This window comes from Symphodus melops (genome assembly GCF_947650265.1).
Source record: "Symphodus melops genome assembly, chromosome: 1".
Lineage (NCBI taxonomy): Eukaryota > Metazoa > Chordata > Actinopteri > Labriformes > Labridae > Symphodus > Symphodus melops.
Window position 1 is genome coordinate 51,577,130 of NC_136691.1, and position 18,223 is coordinate 51,595,352.

The following is an 18,223-nucleotide window of genomic DNA, read 5'->3' on the forward strand; positions in this document are numbered from 1 at the left end:
CACAATGGGTTTCCTGATGCTCAGTCCCTCTCACAGCGCATCAGCTGAGTGGGCAGTTGCTGGAAAATCACAGACGCAGTGTAGGTGTTGGCCGGTGTTAATCAGCAACATCCGTTTTGCGCTGTAACAATGGAGCGTGACCCTCTGTCACCCATCTCGCCATCATGCACGTCACAGGATAACTTGTTGACCTGACGACTTCACTCATTAAATGAGGGCCCACATCTTCCTGGATACATTTTTGTTGCAAAGTACGCTTCAACTACTGTAAGCATTCAAATGCTAAAGGTAAAGAGAGACAGAAAGTCGTGGCTGCTCTTTTTTTTGCACCATATAAAAACAAGGACGTCTGCACGCCAACAGTGAATGGCTGCAACTCAAAGGAGAATAAGAGATCGTGGGCAGCTGTTCAACTTAGCGATTAAAAGTCTAAACACTACACGCATTAATGGCTGTATCTCGTACAGCTACGGGTCTTTGTCGTCTGCATCAGCTGAAGTAAGACCTAAACAGAGGGATGTGCCTCTGAACACTGACTCATAAGTTTGCAGAGTCCTCCAAACAGAGCCCACACTGCCCTCCTACACCTGATGGGGGATTCTGTCTTCCAGAGACAGTAGTGTATACTCACAGGGACAAGTATAAACAAACAACACATATGATCTAAGTGAAATACACGTAAACAACATGGACTCTGACTCTAGGCTTAGGTTTAACTGAAGAGTTTGACACCCACTTATGTCACGCTATGCTTCGACCTGTTCAGTTGTTGTATATTTGTGTTACATACATCACAAGGTAAAAATGTGTTTTTGCGAGAAGAGCCTACAGAGTCAACAGTATCATTCACATACTATTATAAGTGTTGGTTATTGAATGCACCTGTGTGGGTTTTATTGGCTGTACACTGATAAATACAGGACTGTGGTCATAAGGCTAAATAAAAACACAAATCAGATTGCGGCCGGTCACATTTGACATATTTTTGCTTACTTAAACAATCAAGCCATCAGACTCTATTGATGAGGAAGAATCTTTTTTCCAGCTACGGGTTTAATATTACTTATTGATTTTTATCTGAATGTCCAAACTGAATACAAATGAACTGCAGTTACACTTCTGTAACAAAAACAAACCCGAATGATCCTCCCAACTCTCAAAAAGCTGTTATGTCTGTCAAATACAAAAACTAATCATTTACAGTTGTGACCATTAATGCAACTAAATAAAAACACACCAGACCAACTTTCTGTTTCGCTGCAGGATGGACTCGAACCTCCTGACCTAGATCCTAATGAGACAGGAAGCAGTTTGTCTCGAGCCCCCGTGCACAAACATCTGCACCTCACTTAATCATAGCAGCTGGTGTATAGCACTCACCTTGAACCTGTACTGCAGCTACTGCTGTTCACCATACAACTCTGTGGAACAACAACAAGGACGACTTACAGAAAAAACGAATACATATAACTTAGATCATTTGTTGGTAGTGAAGCTTGTATAAGGCAAGTCGAGCTGCTTGCTCAGACGGTCTGCTTTACATGTTTCTGTATGATCAAGCATACCGACATTTCACAGTCATCCACCCCAGAAAGTAAACTCAATCTATCAAGCTTTATTCACATACTACTGTTTATACAAATTAAATGTGTTTCAAAGTGCTTTACAGTGACTGAAAAACAAGTACAAACCTAAATTAGTTACAAACATGGTACCAATAAAAATGATTTTAGAGGTAGAGACTAATAGACAGTAAATAGCAGTAAAATATACATTATTGAAACAAACTGAAAAAACATAAAATCATGACAAAGGATTGAGGAAGTTTATTTGTCATTGTAGTAGTTTAAAACATAATTCAGTATGACAGCCTCAATAGAAACAGCACCAAAACATGGTACAAATTGGATTCAGAGGACACCTAGCGAATAACAATCACAGTAAAATTAAAACAATAAAAGGTGAAGAGTTCAACAAATTGTTCACACATGACAGGTTAGCAAAAATATAAATAGTCAAGATAATAATAAATGAGTAAAGGCCAAATTACAGTATAAAACACCTACATGTAAAGTATCAGCATTTGTTTATTTCCAGCTCTTCTCAGAAAGGAGAACATGAAAAGGCTCTGCAGTGGACAGATACTTCGAAAGAGTTCTTTTGCCCTCTGCTGGCCAAAAACTCTCACTAAAAAAAACTTGTTTCATTTCAAATTCATATCTGATGATGATTTCTGAATTAGTTAGCTATGCCTTATAGGTATGATTCATATTTTTATTCACAGTGTTTTGAGTACTTACTTATTTTACAGATGTATTGACATGATTTTGCCAGATACAGAGATAATACTGCAAACACGCTTTATTCAGTTGAACATTAGAAAACTGAATTTCTCTTCTTCTGAATGCAAAAACATTTAAATATATATTTAAACCCACCACCACTGCCTACCAAGCAAGTAAATGTGGTGACATTTGAATCAAATAGGAAAACTGTGAACAGTTTTGAATTCTCTTTTATAGCAAGTCTGAATAAAATAAAATTCTAACAAAACTGCCAACTAATAAAAATAAACTTTCGTTAAATAGAAAAAACATAAAAAGAAAAAGAAAAAAAACGCTAAAGAGAGATTATAGAGGATAGTTCTTATAGGGTGATATTTTTATACCCTATGTATCGGTAATAATTGCTCAATTATACTATCATTTATATTGAAAGACTCTCCAATTCTTACATTGGTAGGTTATTAGTGAAATGATTTTAATAAAGCTCATGCCAAATATGTGAATGTGATGGCTTTAAAAGAACATGATACAACCAATTGCTTATAATCTCATGTAATGGGACCTCCCATTTTATTTAAAGGTATGGATCCACGGGATGAATTTAGTGTAGAAAATAAAGTGACAACACTGTCAATGCTGGTAAAACATCTATTTTAAATTGCATGAACAGCAGCTGGTGGTAAGAGGAAATCAGCTGGGGAGGTTCTGGAAAGCTTCCAGTTGAACATCACTCTTAGATGTAAACATGCTCGATCCGATGTTAAACCATGTAAAGCGATATGTTGGAGATTTTAATTTAATCTTAAATGCAAAAGGAATATTTTTCCAGTGTAGTGAGGATGATCAGTGGTTGGTTTAAAACGGCGTCACGACTCAGGACGGTCACCTGGAGCTCTGATTGGTTCACACAGCTGATCCGGGTACTGCGCGAGAAAGAGCCCATTAGCTAAAGGTACCAATATGGCGGAGGTAAGAGGGAAAACAGGGGAGAAGCAATCGATCTTAAATCGACACTTTTAGACTATTTGTGCCGTAGTTTTAATTTTTGTGTTATCGATTGAAGACATAGTAGTTTTTGCCTTCTGTACAGCGTGTTTTGTGCCACGAATGTGTGTGTTTTATGCCTAAAAAAAAGCTTTAACGTCGGGACTGATCCTTCACTACAAGGCCGCTGCGCCTTCGCTCTCAGCTGCTTCGGTGTAGCGGCGGTGTAAATTGATACGTAAATTTAACGTTAGCTTGCTGGTGGGAAAAAAGAGAAGGAAATAACATTTTGTTTCGTGTGTGATGTGAATGAACATATATTTTCCTCCCGCGTGTATTCTAAATGAGTGTCACCCTTTCTTTTAATAGTGTCAAAGTCTGTGGATTTCGGTGCCGCGCAAAATATATTAGTGTTTACATTTTTCGATGCAGAGGCTGGACTGAAGGCTTTGGTGGAGGGGGGTTTAGCCTGCTGGCTAGCTAACAGATACAAGAGCCGACACTCCGTTTATCCCACTGTCCCCCTAACATCTAGTTGTGTCTTTTAAGAAAGGATTCATTGGACTGCCGGGATTTTTTTTGGGTGAATTTCATCAGCAAAATCCAAGTGTTAAGCTTTTATTCCCTGTAGATATTGTTAGCGGTGCCTGCAGCTCTCCAGTCCCAGGAATTGGTCTAAAATTCAAATGCACTTAACTTCACTGAGCTATACTGTCTCTTTAAGGTGAAGCCGCTCGCTTCACACACTCGTTCATGTTTTGTGTTTTTTTTTGTCTTTTGCAGGCTTCCCTAGGGAGTTCAAGTCCAGGTAAGACTCTCAGTGGTTATTGATAATACTTTACTGATAATAATATACCATGTAGCTGTGTAATATGTTTGTACTAAAGCAATAACATACACGTTTTTCTTCAAATAAGGATCCTAATGATGATGTACATTTAATTATATTCTCACTTTAGAGTTCTTGCATTTGTTTTTAAAAAGTTGTCATTTAAAAAAATGCATATTTCTGCTTTTTAAATGTTTCTTGTTGGTTGTGAATCATTCGTTTTCAGAGCGTAACGATAACAAATTATTTATGCTGTTTTGTGTTTTTCTCCTTCTCGCAGTTGGCTCTTTATCGTCGGAGGACCATGACTTCGACCCAACGGCAGAAATGTTAGTTCATGAGTATGATGACGAGAGGACTCTGGAGGAGGAAGAGTCTCTAGAGGGAGGCGGGAATATCCGCTCTGAGATTGCAGATTTGGAAAAGGTGAACTACTCAACTGAATTTAAAAAATGCTGCATTCATGCATAGAAAACATTTGCATTTCCTGTTGATGTTGCAAGCATAATTCATGATATGTTTCAATCTTGACGGAGCAACATTTATAATACCTTGACTTAATTAATGTTAACTTTTTCCTGCCAGGAGGGGAACATGCCTTTGGAGGAACTTTTGGCCATTTACCGCTATGAGGCCTCAGCAGGCTCCAGTATAGACAGCTCCTCTGGAGACCTGACTGATGAGCTGCCTGACATGACTTTGGACAAGGTAAATAAGTGTTTATATGTGGTGATGAGGTATAGTTTATTAATGGTGTAAATGTCATTAGGGTTAGATTTCAAATGAAAGATGTAATCCAGATATTCTGTTGACGAGCTGGGCCTCAGTATTCAGTGGTTATTTTATTTTACTGTCTCAATAGGAGGAAATTGCCAAAGACCTTCTGTCTGGAGATTACGAGGAGGAGACCCAGTCCTCGGCAGATGATCTGACCCCTTCTGTCACCTCCCATGAGGCTACCGATTTCTTCCCAAGAACACTTCGATGTAAGTAACAACAGACTATAACATTTTAAAGGACAAGAGGTGATGGTATCAAGATACTTTGATATTTTTAATCTGTTGTTTTTTTAATCCAGTAGTCATTACAGCCTTTAAATGTCTTTGAATTAATGAAGCTAAAACGATTTAAGATGTAATTTGTTTTTGTTTTTTTGTCTAATTAAGAGAAGGGTCAGTTCAGCACACGATGAGACAAATTAAAGCTAGTAATAGAAGAGCACCAGAAGGACACCCATGCAGCACTCCGTGCATCTGCTTTTTGAATGAACTTCTAAGTAAAACCATTCGTCCAACAGCTAAACGTTGGTGTCGTTTCAGATTATTAACAGTCCTATGACTCTTCTGCCTTCTGAGACATTGCAGTGCATTTCTTACTTTAATATCTTCGACAAATCAGCCTCTCGAATGTTTCAGAATCTAAAATCCTCCCATGAACGGCGCTCTGTGGTTACTATGACGACTACGTATTGCAATGTACCATTTTGCCTTTAGTAGTAATTTCCATAGAGAGTTTGGTGACGTAATGTATTGCTTGTATATAACGAGTGCACGTTTCTTACTTACAAAACCGACTCTCGGTTGAATGATGGTTGGTCCCATTGACCTGCGTCTGTCGATGTTTTTTTAACACTTTTTCGTCTCTTTGTTTTGTCAGCCAACGCTATCTCTGACGGGGACAAAGAGTCCGAGTGTGATGATGATGGCCCAAGCCCAGAGGACTCCAGGAAGGTAAACCAATCATTTCAGTTTGAGATGGCTAACAAAGGTTAGAGTACACTTTCCTCCACAGCTGTTTTCTCTACAGGCTCTGACGCTCTGTTTCTAATTGTAGGAAATAATGGTGGGATCGCAGTACCAAGCGGAGGTTCCTTCTTGCCTCTGTCACTACAAAGATGGGGAGAAAGGTAACGCTTCGCTTTTTTATGTCTTTGAATAATAACCCCACAATAACAACAGGACACCCATCTAACTCGAGTGTCATTTGGTTTTCAGTGTATGAAGATGATGACGAGTTATTATGGAGCCCAGGCACACTGGCAGAAAACAAGGTTAGGGCTTTTCTGTCGGACGTGTTGTCACGGACCACGGATGAAAAGGCGGGCTGTGAAAAACCGGGGACGCACGTACGAGACAACGAGCAGGTCAGTCCATGTCTTTATTAATGGAGCCTTTTATGTTCTTACACACAACTTAACACAGTGTCAGCTATGTATTAGAGCTTAGTTCACCGTCCTCTCTTTCCGTTCAGGCTCTGCACGAGCTCGTCAAGTGCAACTACAACACTCGTGAAGCTCTGGAGAGATACTGCAGCCGTGTGAAATCCAACAAAGGTGAGCACAGGAATCGGCTTCTCCATGACGTCAGGAGGAAAACCGATGATGTCATTTTACAGTCAAAGCACGCTGAAGTGACAAAGAGACCGGTTACTTTATAAATACACATCAACAACAATCATTCTATAAAATAAACTATAACAAGTTTTCACTGATGGAGTTTATAATGATAAATGAAATATTGGTCCCACGAGCTCCTCTTTGTTTGGATTGTTTTTAGTGCGCTGCAGGTTCCCATCATGTGTTTGTTGTAATAAGAACTTTTTTGGGGTTTTGTTTCAGAAAAATCTCCGCCATGGTCGGAAGAGGAATGTAAGAACTTTGAACACGCACTACAGATGTACGACAAGAACTTTCACCTCATACAGAAACACAAAGTGAGTCTCTTTTCTTTTCTACTGTTCCAAACTGACATTTAAAGTTGTGTGAGGCGTTTTTTTTTTTTTTTTAATTATTATTTTTTTTAAATAACATTCTCAACAATTGCTTTTCTCTTCCTCAGGTAACAACACGAACCGTTGCGGAGTGTGTGGCGTTTTACTACATGTGGAAAAAGTCGGAGCGCTTTGACTTCTTTGTGCAGCAGAATCGGTTTGGGAAGAAAAAGTACAGCAGCTATCCGGGTGTAACGTAAGTGACTGAAAAATTCACTGTAAGTGTGTACGTTCTTTTGTCTGTGTGTGTGACACTAACAGCCGAATGTCCGTTTTTTTTGTGTCCAGCGACCTGATGGACCGGCTGGTGGACGAGGCGGAGGGACTGGCGGTGGACAGCTCGTCCTCGGTGTGTTCTGGAGCAGGTGGAGGAGGCAGGATGGAGACCACCACGGACCAGCAGCTCAGCCTGCTCAACTCCATCACTGCGAGCGATCTCACAGGTCAGAACCGACGCTGCGTCCTGACGTTATGGAAAGAAGGACTTGATTAAATAAAGGCCGGAGATATTCTTGCTTTTTCACGTGTGTACGATGGCTGCCTCACTTCGTCCACATCTTATTGGTAGTTCACAAGCTCCTGTCACCGTGGCGTTAGTTTACATCTGGTCACAGCATTGAAATAACATCCCGTATTCTGGAACTAAATCCTGTTTCTTTGCAGCCTTGAGCAACACGGTGGCGACCGTGTGCAGCCCTGCAGAGGTGAGCTGCCTGGACTCCTACAGCTTTCCTCCCCTGGAAAGTCTCCACCGCGGCTCCCTGAACCACGAAGAGTCCCTCGGCTTTCCTTCGAACGGAGCAGACCCCGACTGCCTCAACATGCTCGACGCCGGTTTCTACCACTCGGACCTGGGTCAGCTCGGAGGAGTGTGCGTCAACAAGGACTGCGAGCGACCCTCCAAAAGACTCAAGATGGCGCTCCCTGACTCCTTTATGAACGACGTGTCAGTGGGGAACCTCGGCGTGGAGTTCGAAGCACGACGGACAGCGACGCACCACCACAGAATCACTGGCGCCAAAATGGCAGTGTCCGTCACAGACTTCGGGAGCTTGGCCGGCAGCGGGGAGCCCAACGGGTTTCTGGGCGCTCACGCACGGCACCACACACAACACACTGCAGCACTTCAGTCCGAGTGATCTTCCTCGTCGTCTTCCCTTTAAGAGCCCTCATCCCGCGTGTACATAAGACTGACCTCACTGGAGAATTTGATTTGTTTAAATTTTATTATATATATATATATCTATATATATGTATATGAATATACTTTTTGTTTTCATTTTCTTGTGTAATATGACATCAGTGATGTCTATCATATAGAACTAAAATCTTGATTTCTCTCAAGAGTTTATATAGCCATTTCATTTCTTTTTGCTCTGCGCGGTCTCTGGATGTGTGACGTCCATGTACAGTGGGGCCCAGAGGCTGCTGGAGGAGAGTTGTGTGTCTTCCTCCCTCACAGCTACACACAACATCCACAGTATGTTATCCTGCCATTCTTTCCAGCTGCCAAAGTCGGCGTCGTTCTCTGCCTTTAGTGTCCGTGTTTAGTTGCTTTGTCTTTTCAGTTTGAAGTGGTACTTTAATCGACTTAAACTAGTGTTTGGTTTACAGGTACTGTTCAGTATCCAGGCTGGTGCACATGGTTTAATTGACTCCTAATTCGACCCCGGCTAGACTTTGTATGAAGAGCAACACTAGCGTGGAGATGAGCTCGGAGAACAGGAAGTGTTGGGCTTCAGCTGCTAACGCCTTCCTCTCCCTCTCTCTCTCTCTTCTTCTCTCCTAGAAGCTTGTCTGTAGGTCGTCTGCTTGTTTCATTCTTAAATCTTCTGAGTTGCCAAACTGGAACACTTTAATGTTTGCAACAGATTTTATTTTTGTTGTTGTATATCTATCACATGTAGGTCAAATGATAAACCCTGGTTCGAACAGGTGACCACAAATGAATAGCTGTGCATAATCTGATAATGGGAGTCAACCTGTTCCACAGTTTGATGTGATTCTTTAGACGCTTTGTTTCCAACAGGACAATAGTCAGACAAGCAAACCGTAACAGCCATATAACAATGCAGAGAGGGACGTTCAGGCACCAGAAATTATGTATTTATTACTTTTTGTGAGATTTTGTTGAATCTTTGAACTCCCATTCTTTGACTGTGCATGTCCTTTAGTTGTAGGAAAAAACAAAAAAGAAGCTCCTAAATTAGCTTTTGCCACTTTCAGACCACTTAGCGAGCTTGGGTAAACCTTTAGCAGTATTATGTCTTTATTTAAAGCCACTCTGTTTTTGTATTTAATCTCTGCCTCACCGATATGGAACAGGGGACTCTTGATATCATCTGGCCCGGCGTTTCTCCTGACTGAAGTCCTCCATTGTGAATTGTAAAATGTAAAGCGGTCTTTCGTCAGTTTGATTGGATGCAGTAGTAGTGTTTACTTAATTTATCTATGCATTGTGCTATGAATAATTAGTTTGTTTCAGGGGTGCATCATGTTCGTCATGTCCTTAGGTTTAATAATTCACCTTTATGTGTACAGACGGGAGTCATGCAGAGAAGTCTTCGATTTATTATTATTTTTTTGATCAAGTCATTCAGTTTCCACGCCCAGCATCAGAGAAGAGATTCACTTCTGCTTTTCATGTAAATAATTAGCAAATAGCCTTTAAAAAGTCTATCAACTGACCTCTTACACTTGTGAATCTGTGTCCATACAAAGGTTTTCATTTGATTCTTTTGTCAAAAGGCAATAAGTTGTAGATATGTACAGATATTTTGGGGTTTGAATTTTACCGGTTGACTTGGTGTTTGAATTATTTTTCTCTCTTTGGAAAGTCACGATCCCCAGGACTCGGCTGAATCCACGCATGCCGGCTGAGTCCGTCTCTCGAGTGTACCACTGAAAACGGCTTTACCCGAAGACGTATTGATATTAACTCAGTGTTGCAAATTTGCGTTCACATTAACTCGCAGTCATGTGTAAAAGACGCTCATCTATCTTTCTTTAAAAAAACAAACAAAAACAAACTCTATTTACATGTTGTCGTCTATATTTGTCTCGATGGTAAAGGGATGGTTGCTGCTCTGAGTGTGTGGAGAGCTCGTGTCTCTTTGAATGCAACGTGCATAATGCAGTAGGTCCTCCAAGCTCTTCTAGCTTTAGCAGTGCAGTGATATTTATTTCACCTGTGGTTTGTACAAAGACTCAGAAAAACTGTCCGAATGTAAAGGCCATTAAGTAGTAGAAGTAGGTTTTTCACTTCCCTGTGAATTCTCCAAAATGTGATCTTTTATTGACCTCTGGTTTCAGACGCGTGTGTGCAAACGAGCACGAAACACATTTCTTTTATATTTTGTATTGTGTTTTGAAGTTTAAAAGGAAAAAAAGAAAACATTAATAGCAGTTGTGGTTTTGAAAAAAAAAAAGAAAAAAAACTGTCTAAAGTCCTTTGATGAAAACAAAACACCTTTGTAAAATAAAAAAAACCTACAGAACGATAAAATGTATATCCAGAAATATAGACAATCAAAATCTTCACTATGAGAAATGTTCAAGAAGCTATCTTTATTGTTTATAAGAATTGTACATAAACATTGAGTTGTTTTTCTTTTCTTTTGTTAAACATTATTTTGTATTTTCTGTTGTACTTTAATACCTTGTGTACAGATCCAGAAATAAAGCTCTGGAAAAGGTTCACAATCGATTGCACCTTCTTTATTTTCACACTGAAGATGATCGCATCAATTGTCTGAGAAAACAGAAGACTTCAGCCTGTGGTTATGAGCGAGTGCGTGAGAAAAGATTACCATCAGTAGGACTGGAGGGAATAAGCACGTCAGTCTGTTTTCCACTCACTTCTTTGTTCTGGACTCTATCGGCACAATCTCCTCCAACATGATGTTAGCTCAGTTTTTACAGAGAAGCTGTTCATCAGTTAGACCTCACGACAATCTCTTATTGGTTTAAAAGTCGAGTTACACCGTGCATCTCCTACACTCCAGTAGCTCTAAAGTGATCTGTTCAGATTCAAGCTATTGAGAAGAATCAAATCTAGAAGATAGATAGATAGATACTTTATTGATCCCGAGGGAAATTCAAGAAGTCAGGTTGTTCCAAAGAAAAAGATCTTTGGGTGTCTCATGATTCTTTTATTCAAAACGATTCTCGAGTCATGGATTCAAAGTCTATTTTTCAAAGAGTAGGTACTTAAGGATCTCCTTCAGTCTCCTGCCTGAAGTTCTTGCTGCTCTGTTCGGCATTATATTGAGTGAACGAGCTAGCATTAGCACTTAGACCAACAAAACAAATCCATTTTTGGAAGTTATGAATCTATTTAAAGTCTCAGATCAGATTCTCGATTTTTACATAAATCGATTTTTCCCCATCTCCAACACCAGATAAGAATGTGTAATCCAATCTGAGTTTTTATCTGGATTAAATCTGCAGTTTGTGGTGTTCAAACTGGAGAGTTGGAGCGAAAAAACTTTGATTCCCTTTTATTTCCTGAGCCAAGCAGGTTGAATAACAGGAATAAATAGTTCAACACATTTAATTCAAATAAAATATTTTTACAATGTCGATCAATTAGTCATGTACAGTACAGTACTGTTCTTATTCTGCATTGAAAGCTGCGTTGTTACAAAGACAGTGTTTAAGATAAATATTAGGACTTGGACATTTTTACCAAATAATAGAGAATATAAAACATGTAAAAAAAAAAAAAGGGCTGTGAGGAACTTTATCAGTGACCCTAACCCTAACCCTCTAACCCTAACCCTCTAACCCTACCCTAACCCTAACCCTCTAACCCTTAAGCTAGCCCTAACCCTCTAACCCTAACCCTCTAACCCTAACCCTAACTCTAACCCTAACCCTAAGCCTAACCCTCTAACCCTTAAGCTAGCCCTAACCCTCTAACCCTAACCCTCTAACCCTTAAGCTAGCCCTAACCCTCTAACCCTAACCCTCTAACCCTAACCCTACCCTAACCCTAACCCAATCATTTAATATCCTTTTGGTCAAAATATGAAGCCTGTATTTACAGAATTGCTGATCCTTATTTCGTAGTTCTTGAAAAAGTCTTTCTGTACGAGGTTGATCACTTCCAGGTTTTTTTTACTTAGAAAAACAGTTGACTTCCAAATCTAGATCCTTGTTATCCAGCTCCACATGATGATGAAGGTTAATCATTCGAAGCTGTTAGTTTGAGAATGTTTCACCGATGTACTTCTTTCACTCATCGAGAGTTTATCAATAAACCATTAGCTCATTTATCATTCCTGAATGAATGAAAATAGCTTTTATCATTGAATGATAAAACATTAAAACAGTACATCATGTCCATCATCTTTGGAGAGGAATGGGTAAAGTCAGGAAGTCCTCAGCCAGAGTCACCTCTACGCCGCTGTCCTGCAGAGCGTCTTCAGCCTGTCTCTTCAGCTCTGACATGTCGTCCTCGTCGCCCTCCCTCTGCATGGAGCAGGGTTTGTACCTCTGACTGAAGTGGTACAGCACCAGCCTCCGCACGCAGCAAGCCCGCGCCAACGCCGCCGCCATCTCCGGCGTACTGTGTCCGTGGTCCACCGCTTTCTCCCTGTGCTCGTTCCCCAGTGTGGCCTCGTGAACCAGGACGTCCGCTCCTCTGCAAAGACTCAGCGGTCCTTCCCCGAGAACTGAGCTGCAGTCTCCGAGGACGCAGACTTTCCTCCCAGGGACGGCGTCTTCCAGCACCTCGCTCGGCTCAACCACACGCCCGCTCTCGAGAGTTACAGACTCGCCGGCTTTCAGCCGCCCATAGAGAGGTCCTGGTCTCAAGCCTGGGGAACATAGAGATACTCTTTTTTTCCACATTTAACCTCCAGATAAATAAAGACAGTGATTTTAAAAAAGTGCACTTTTACCTAGTTCTTTCAGGACGTCAGTGTTCAGTCGTCCAGGTCGATCTCGCTCATGGATGCAAAACCCGAAGGAGGGCACGCGGTGAAACAACCTGAAGGCCTTCACCACAAACCTCTTATCTTCAAACAGGAAGTAAGAGTCACTAGAGACGTCCAGAGCGATGGACCTGCCCGGCTGCTCCTGTGGGTGCAGAGGGCCGCAATCCGCTGTCACCTGAAGAACACAAACTCAGTGTGGGTCACACTGTGAACACTCCTGATCCGAGGACACGCCTATAAATCAATGTCCCTACAGACTGAGCTACTGCCGCCCAATTTATCACAACTTAATGAATGAGGATGATGTATTTAAGTTTTAGTCTCTCCCTATTGAACGTTTGGTAAACATGCTTAGACAATATCAACTAAACACTTGAATGAATTTGCACTAAAATGTCTTCTTGGGGACACGACAGTGACTGTGGATGAGATGGTCTTCTCTTAAATACAACGACTTCTAAACGTACATGGAGAGGACTTTGCATTAGACATGATACACGTTTAAGAACGATGTCATAGCCCACCTCCTGACTGAGCTGGCCCTCCTCTGGACTCTGGTCAGCCGTGGGCTCCAGCTCATGAACTGCAGCAACAGACATAATAAACATCAATGTAACGAGCTGCTCTCATTGGATGATTTTCTGAGGAAGTTAAATGAGGTCTGAGGTTTTTATGGATGTAGGCACTCTTAAATAAGATAAAAATGTTTCACATGCATCTGTATCCATTGTGTCATGTGGCTGCTGGTTGGTGTCTCAAACTCTGGTAACTGTGTTATGTCCTGTCACGGCTCGGAGCAGAAGGTTTTAAACGTGCTTTTTGGACTTGCCTACATAAGGAAAGAGCAGCTGGGATCCAGTGAGGCCGAGTGTCACCCTCAGAAAGTGGCGGAGGCCCCGGGGCCCGTAGATTTCCACACAGCTGAGGTTGTGCTGGGGGTCTGGGTTGGTGTTGAGGCTCACAGTGCAAAGAAGACCAGGCAGGCCAAACAGGTGATCTCCATGCAAGTGGGAGATGAACACCTTGGTGATTCGACCTGAGGAGTAAAGGTGGTGTTATATATAAATACACACGACAGGTGCTACAGATTTATCTGAATGAAAAGATCGACATGTTAAATATCTACTGAATGAAATCATAACATGAGCCTACAGTATGATCAGACATAAAGGAAACATCCAGCTCTCTCTAATGTTTGGAGTTTTGACATGTTAAACACTTTATGTCAGTTCTTTAACGCTCCCTTAATCATGGGTAAATATTTGAGGAAGTAAATAAAATCAAAATGTGTACAAAGTGCTAACCAGTAAGTATTAGTCATATATCACTGTCTACCCCATCCTTACAAGCACGGAGTGCATGATAGTGTTCATACAGTTTATACAGATTTACAGCTTTAAGTCACTGGCTCTTATAATTATTTTGTGATGCATATTTTTTTACATTCTTTTATTTTTATCTAATTTAATTTTGCACTGCGTGATTTTCTTCTGCTATCCTGCTTTGCTGCTGAGAGTTTGTCGTAGGCGGAGCTGATACACTCGACAACATCGAGACCTGGAGTGTGGTACACATTTTATACGAAGGTGAAACAAGCAGCAAAAAGTCGCAATATTCAAAAACAAATGGCTATTTAGCTCCGCCCACTCATCTGTTGCCAAGCAACCTAAACATTCTCATCCCCTCCTGTCACCTTGTGAGTGTCCATTGTTACTGTAGACCAATGTGACAGCCTCCATTTAATGTGTGTTATAATGTATTCTGCTGTGACATCGATTAACAGAGAGCATCAGTGGCTGTTTTCAGACCACTCCAGACCTTTTCTTTTCTTTTTTTGTGTGGATAGTCTGACGGGCATAAAACAGAAATAAGTTAACAGTGTGACACACACTGATGAACTGCCTCTTATCCAATCAGAGTACTCACATTTATATTTACATTTCACACGTGTAGAACCCAGACGAGAGGAGTTGAGTGAAAGTTTGGTGGCTCTGTAAGCTCTGTTCAGATTCTTTACTTCATAACACTGACGTCACGTGAGAGAGAACTTCTTCTTTTTTTAAACTTCGCATGAAACAGAAGACACTGAAATAATGACTGTGCTTCTATATTTGTGCCAGGAGTTATTTATAACATGATTACATATTATTAAGTATTTTTACTATTCAAAGGAAACTGTTAAACTGTAAATGTTCTTCAGTGTAGAGATGTAGAAGAGCTAACTGAGGCTATCATTTATAATAATAATAATAATAATAATAATAATAATAATAATAATAATATTAATATTAATATTACAATAACAATACAATACAATGTTGTTTGTCAAAGCGTTTTTGAGTATTTAGAAAAGAGCTTTATTAAACTAATACAAATTATTTTATTGATATTGTAGCATCCACTGCAGAGGGTCTTTTTGCTGTCTGGACACATCTGGAGGAATTTCTCAGACTGTGATGAAGAGGAGACGTCACATCAACTGACCCAGGAAGGATCTGTGTCTAAAATGTACTGAACTAGACTTTACTGAACTAGACTTTACTGAACTAGACTTTACTGAACTAGACTTTACTGAACCAGACTTTACTGAACTAGACTTTACTGAACCAGACTTTACTGAACCAGACTTTACTGAACCAGACTTTACTGAACCAGACTTTACTGAACTAGACTTTACTGAACCAGACTTTACTGAACCAGACTTTACTGAACTAGACTTTACTGAACCAGACTTTACTGAACCAGACTTTACTGAACCAGACTTTACTGAACTAGACTTTACTGAACTAGACTTTACTGAACCAGACTTTACTGAACCAGACTTTACTGAACTAGACTTTACTGAACCAGACTTTACTGAACTAGACTTTACTGAACCAGACTTTACTGAACTAGACTTCCAGGTTTAGATTAAATAGTCAAGATAGAGGTAAAAATTTAAGAGAAGTTGATATAAGGCTAAGAACTTGTCATCTAAATAACAAAATGAAGAGGAAGTCCTCCCTGACTGTCTGACCGGCTCGGAGCTGGCTCTTCATCAGCTGGGTCTGGGTCCCCTCCCCGCAGTCAAACAGCCAACAGTCCCCGTCCGTCCGCAGAACCAGAGCCGAGGCCCCGCGCTGAGGGGAAGGGTAGGCCGAGCCAGTCCCGAGGAAAGTCATATCCATAGTCATCCTCCTTCAGGTACACGCAAAGTGACCAAAACACTCAGCGAGTACAACTTCAGCGTGGAAAACAGTCGCACATTGATGACGTAAGGTGAGCGACAGCGCAACGTTGACGTTTCACTTTTTTTTAATAATTGTATTTGTTTTTAGGTTCTTTTTTCATCTATACATCACTGTATGTAATTTATACGATATTATTATATTATGTTTATTCTTTTATTTTTACACGTGCTTGTCCATTTCCATTTACCTGAAGCGTTTGTACCTTTGAATAAAATTATTTAAAAAAGTCAGATCAAATTTAATTCTTGAATAACATCTATATTTAAAAAAAAAATAATGTAAAGAAACAATGATTAAAATTTCGATTAAAGGGTTATTTCAAGATTTCATAACTAAATCACAAAAAAAGAGAGATAACATTTTTATTTTAGCCAGTATAAAACAGTTTTTATTCTTCAATTTCAGTACACAGACATCTAGAAGCAGCACACTTCTGCGTAAATATTTAAATTCTAAGGCTATATTTATCTGAAACAAAAATAAGCAGTAGAAATATAGATTGAAGGACACAAAACTACACAAATACACTCTGAGATGAATTGAGAGTACATTTTGTTTAAGAGGAAAAGACTCACAGGACGAGCAAAGTAAAACCTCCTACAGGATGATGAGAAAGCAAACATCAAGGGAGATAGGCACGTCATTTAGCTGCGACTGTGGAGAGACTGGGTTTCTTTCAAACAAAACTACAACATGTACAGCGTGTGGAGATAACTTTCAACACATATCAATGTTAACTGCACAGCCTATCAGAGCATAAGCTGCACATTGAATACAACACAGTAACATTGTTCAGTACTAAACAAGCACAGGGCTGAATGTACAGTGAACACTGAGCAGGCACTTCAATGTCAGCCTCTAAAGGTTTTAATACACAATGTGGGCTGGTATTTTAAAATATCTGAACACTAATGTGTGACACTATGAATACTTGACAGCATGTATGACAACACTGTAAAACAAACAAAACTGACAGCTAATGTCATTGGTTAATATCTCAGACTCAAGCTTATTGTAGCTTTAAGGGTTTGTTCAGTGAATATGTTCAGGAATACGAGTGACTGCACATAGCAACAGACTTTGGGAAGGGGCGACTATCAGTACTGTCGAAGCGAAAATATCAAACTGAGCAGGAACATGAATGATGAAATAACTTTATAAGGTTACAAACCTACTATTCTGTCTCATGTGCAGCACTAAACTTGCCTTTCCTCAGTGTTTTTTCTGATGCTTGTCTTTAACTGAGATAAAGTGAGTAAACCATGATGTTGCTAATGATGTTATTAATATCATTAGTAAGGGTTGATGACAAAAGGGAAATTACACCAGGCCTGTAAATCTGCTGTCCTGTCTCAGGCGCAAAACCACACACACACACACACACACACACACACACACACACACACACACACACACACACACACACACACACACACACACACACACACACACACACACACACACACACACACACACACACACACACACACACACACACACACACACACACACACACACTACTGTAGTACAGTCTCACTTTCCACAAAAGAACATGTACACGAAATAAAATATTTTAAAACAAATCTCTTTATAATTAATTTAACTCTGAACATTTTTATTAAATATTTAGGGTAAATTTTATAACACTTGGGCAAAGGGTTCCTTTTTAAAAAAAAATAGGGATGACCTCATTTAAGGAGTGTTGATGACAAACCTTGTATATAATATATAATGCAAACACATCTGAATATCCCCCCAGAACATAACATCAAGTCAGAGAAACAAACGATGTTTGAGAGTGCTTGAACAGAAAGTGACTGGAGTGAACAAGTGCTTTCAAACTTTCATTTCCCTTCATAAAATCTACAGTTTTGAGATCCTCCCTTCCAAACGTCACTCTTTCTCGAGTAACATGGCTGCTCCCTTTCTTATTGTTTCGTTCAAATCAAAGGAAAATCAGAAAATTAATAATTATTTGTTAGGGTTAAGCAGCTGTATTATTACTTATATCTCTGTTGCCAGTCCTTATTTAACATGTGTGTTTAACAGTGGAGAGCAACACAGCTCAGAAAAATGAGGTAACCTTTCTGAACCTGCTGAGAGGTTCGAACTGACAGACAGGAGAGAGGTGAGTCACTTTCAGGCTGAGTTCAATGAAGAGGGACAGTACAGATGCACAGTCAGTGA

The 18,223-nt window shown here is 40.1% G+C and overlaps 2 protein-coding genes across 3 annotated transcripts; one reads left to right on the forward strand and one right to left on the reverse strand.

The window, feature by feature from the left end:
* The first annotated feature begins 3,157 nt into the window (after window positions 1-3,157).
* Window positions 3,158-10,569, forward strand: mier3b (mesoderm induction early response 1, family member 3 b). 2 transcript variants are annotated; one of them, XM_079346618.1, is made up of 13 exons: window positions 3,158-3,254; window positions 4,053-4,077; window positions 4,379-4,524; window positions 4,684-4,806; window positions 4,961-5,084; window positions 5,755-5,828; window positions 5,932-6,004; window positions 6,093-6,241; window positions 6,349-6,430; window positions 6,716-6,810; window positions 6,936-7,063; window positions 7,156-7,310; window positions 7,531-10,569. In XM_079346618.1, exons 1-13 carry the CDS (start codon window positions 3,246-3,248, stop codon window positions 8,004-8,006), a joined length of 1,659 nt encoding a protein of 552 aa, XP_079202744.1. In that variant the 5' UTR covers window positions 3,158-3,245; the 3' UTR covers window positions 8,007-10,569. The 2 variants fall into 2 exon arrangements, with proteins under 2 accessions (XP_079202744.1, XP_079202745.1); XM_079346619.1 differs by having other exon boundaries at window positions 3,177-3,237.
* A 1,274-nt stretch (window positions 10,570-11,843) lies between these two features.
* elac1 (elaC ribonuclease Z 1) lies at window positions 11,844-16,096 on the reverse strand. Its single transcript, XM_079365641.1, has 5 exons — window positions 15,823-16,096; window positions 13,636-13,842; window positions 13,331-13,389; window positions 12,771-12,981; window positions 11,844-12,686 (listed from the first exon to the last, which is right to left on the reverse strand). The coding sequence occupies exons 1-5, from the start codon at window positions 15,977-15,979 to the stop codon at window positions 12,214-12,216; spliced, it is 1,107 nt and encodes a 368-aa protein (XP_079221767.1). The 5' UTR covers window positions 15,980-16,096; the 3' UTR covers window positions 11,844-12,213.
* Window positions 16,097-18,223: the final 2,127 nt, after the last annotated feature.

What these genes read in the sequence shown, in the direction of transcription:
- mier3b (XM_079346618.1), top strand. An exon ending in AGATTGCAGATTTGGAAAAG is followed by an intron (nt 4,525 to 4,683) that starts GTGAACTACTCA and finishes TTTTCCTGCCAG; the next exon opens with GAGGGGAACATGCCTTTGGA. An exon ending in GCCCAGAGGACTCCAGGAAG is followed by an intron (nt 5,829 to 5,931) that starts GTAAACCAATCA and finishes TTCTAATTGTAG; the next exon opens with GAAATAATGGTGGGATCGCA.
- elac1 (XM_079365641.1), bottom strand. Translation starts at nt 15,979, where the DNA reads ATGACTATGGATATGACTTTCCTCGGGACTGGCTCGGCCTACCCTTCC. An exon ending in GAAGAGCCAGCTCCGAGCCG is followed by an intron (nt 13,843 to 15,822) that starts GTCAGACAGTCA and finishes TTTACTCCTCAG; the next exon opens with GTCGAATCACCAAGGTGTTC. An exon ending in GCTGCTCTTTCCTTATGTAG is followed by an intron (nt 13,390 to 13,635) that starts GCAAGTCCAAAA and finishes CTGTTGCTGCAG; the next exon opens with TTCATGAGCTGGAGCCCACG.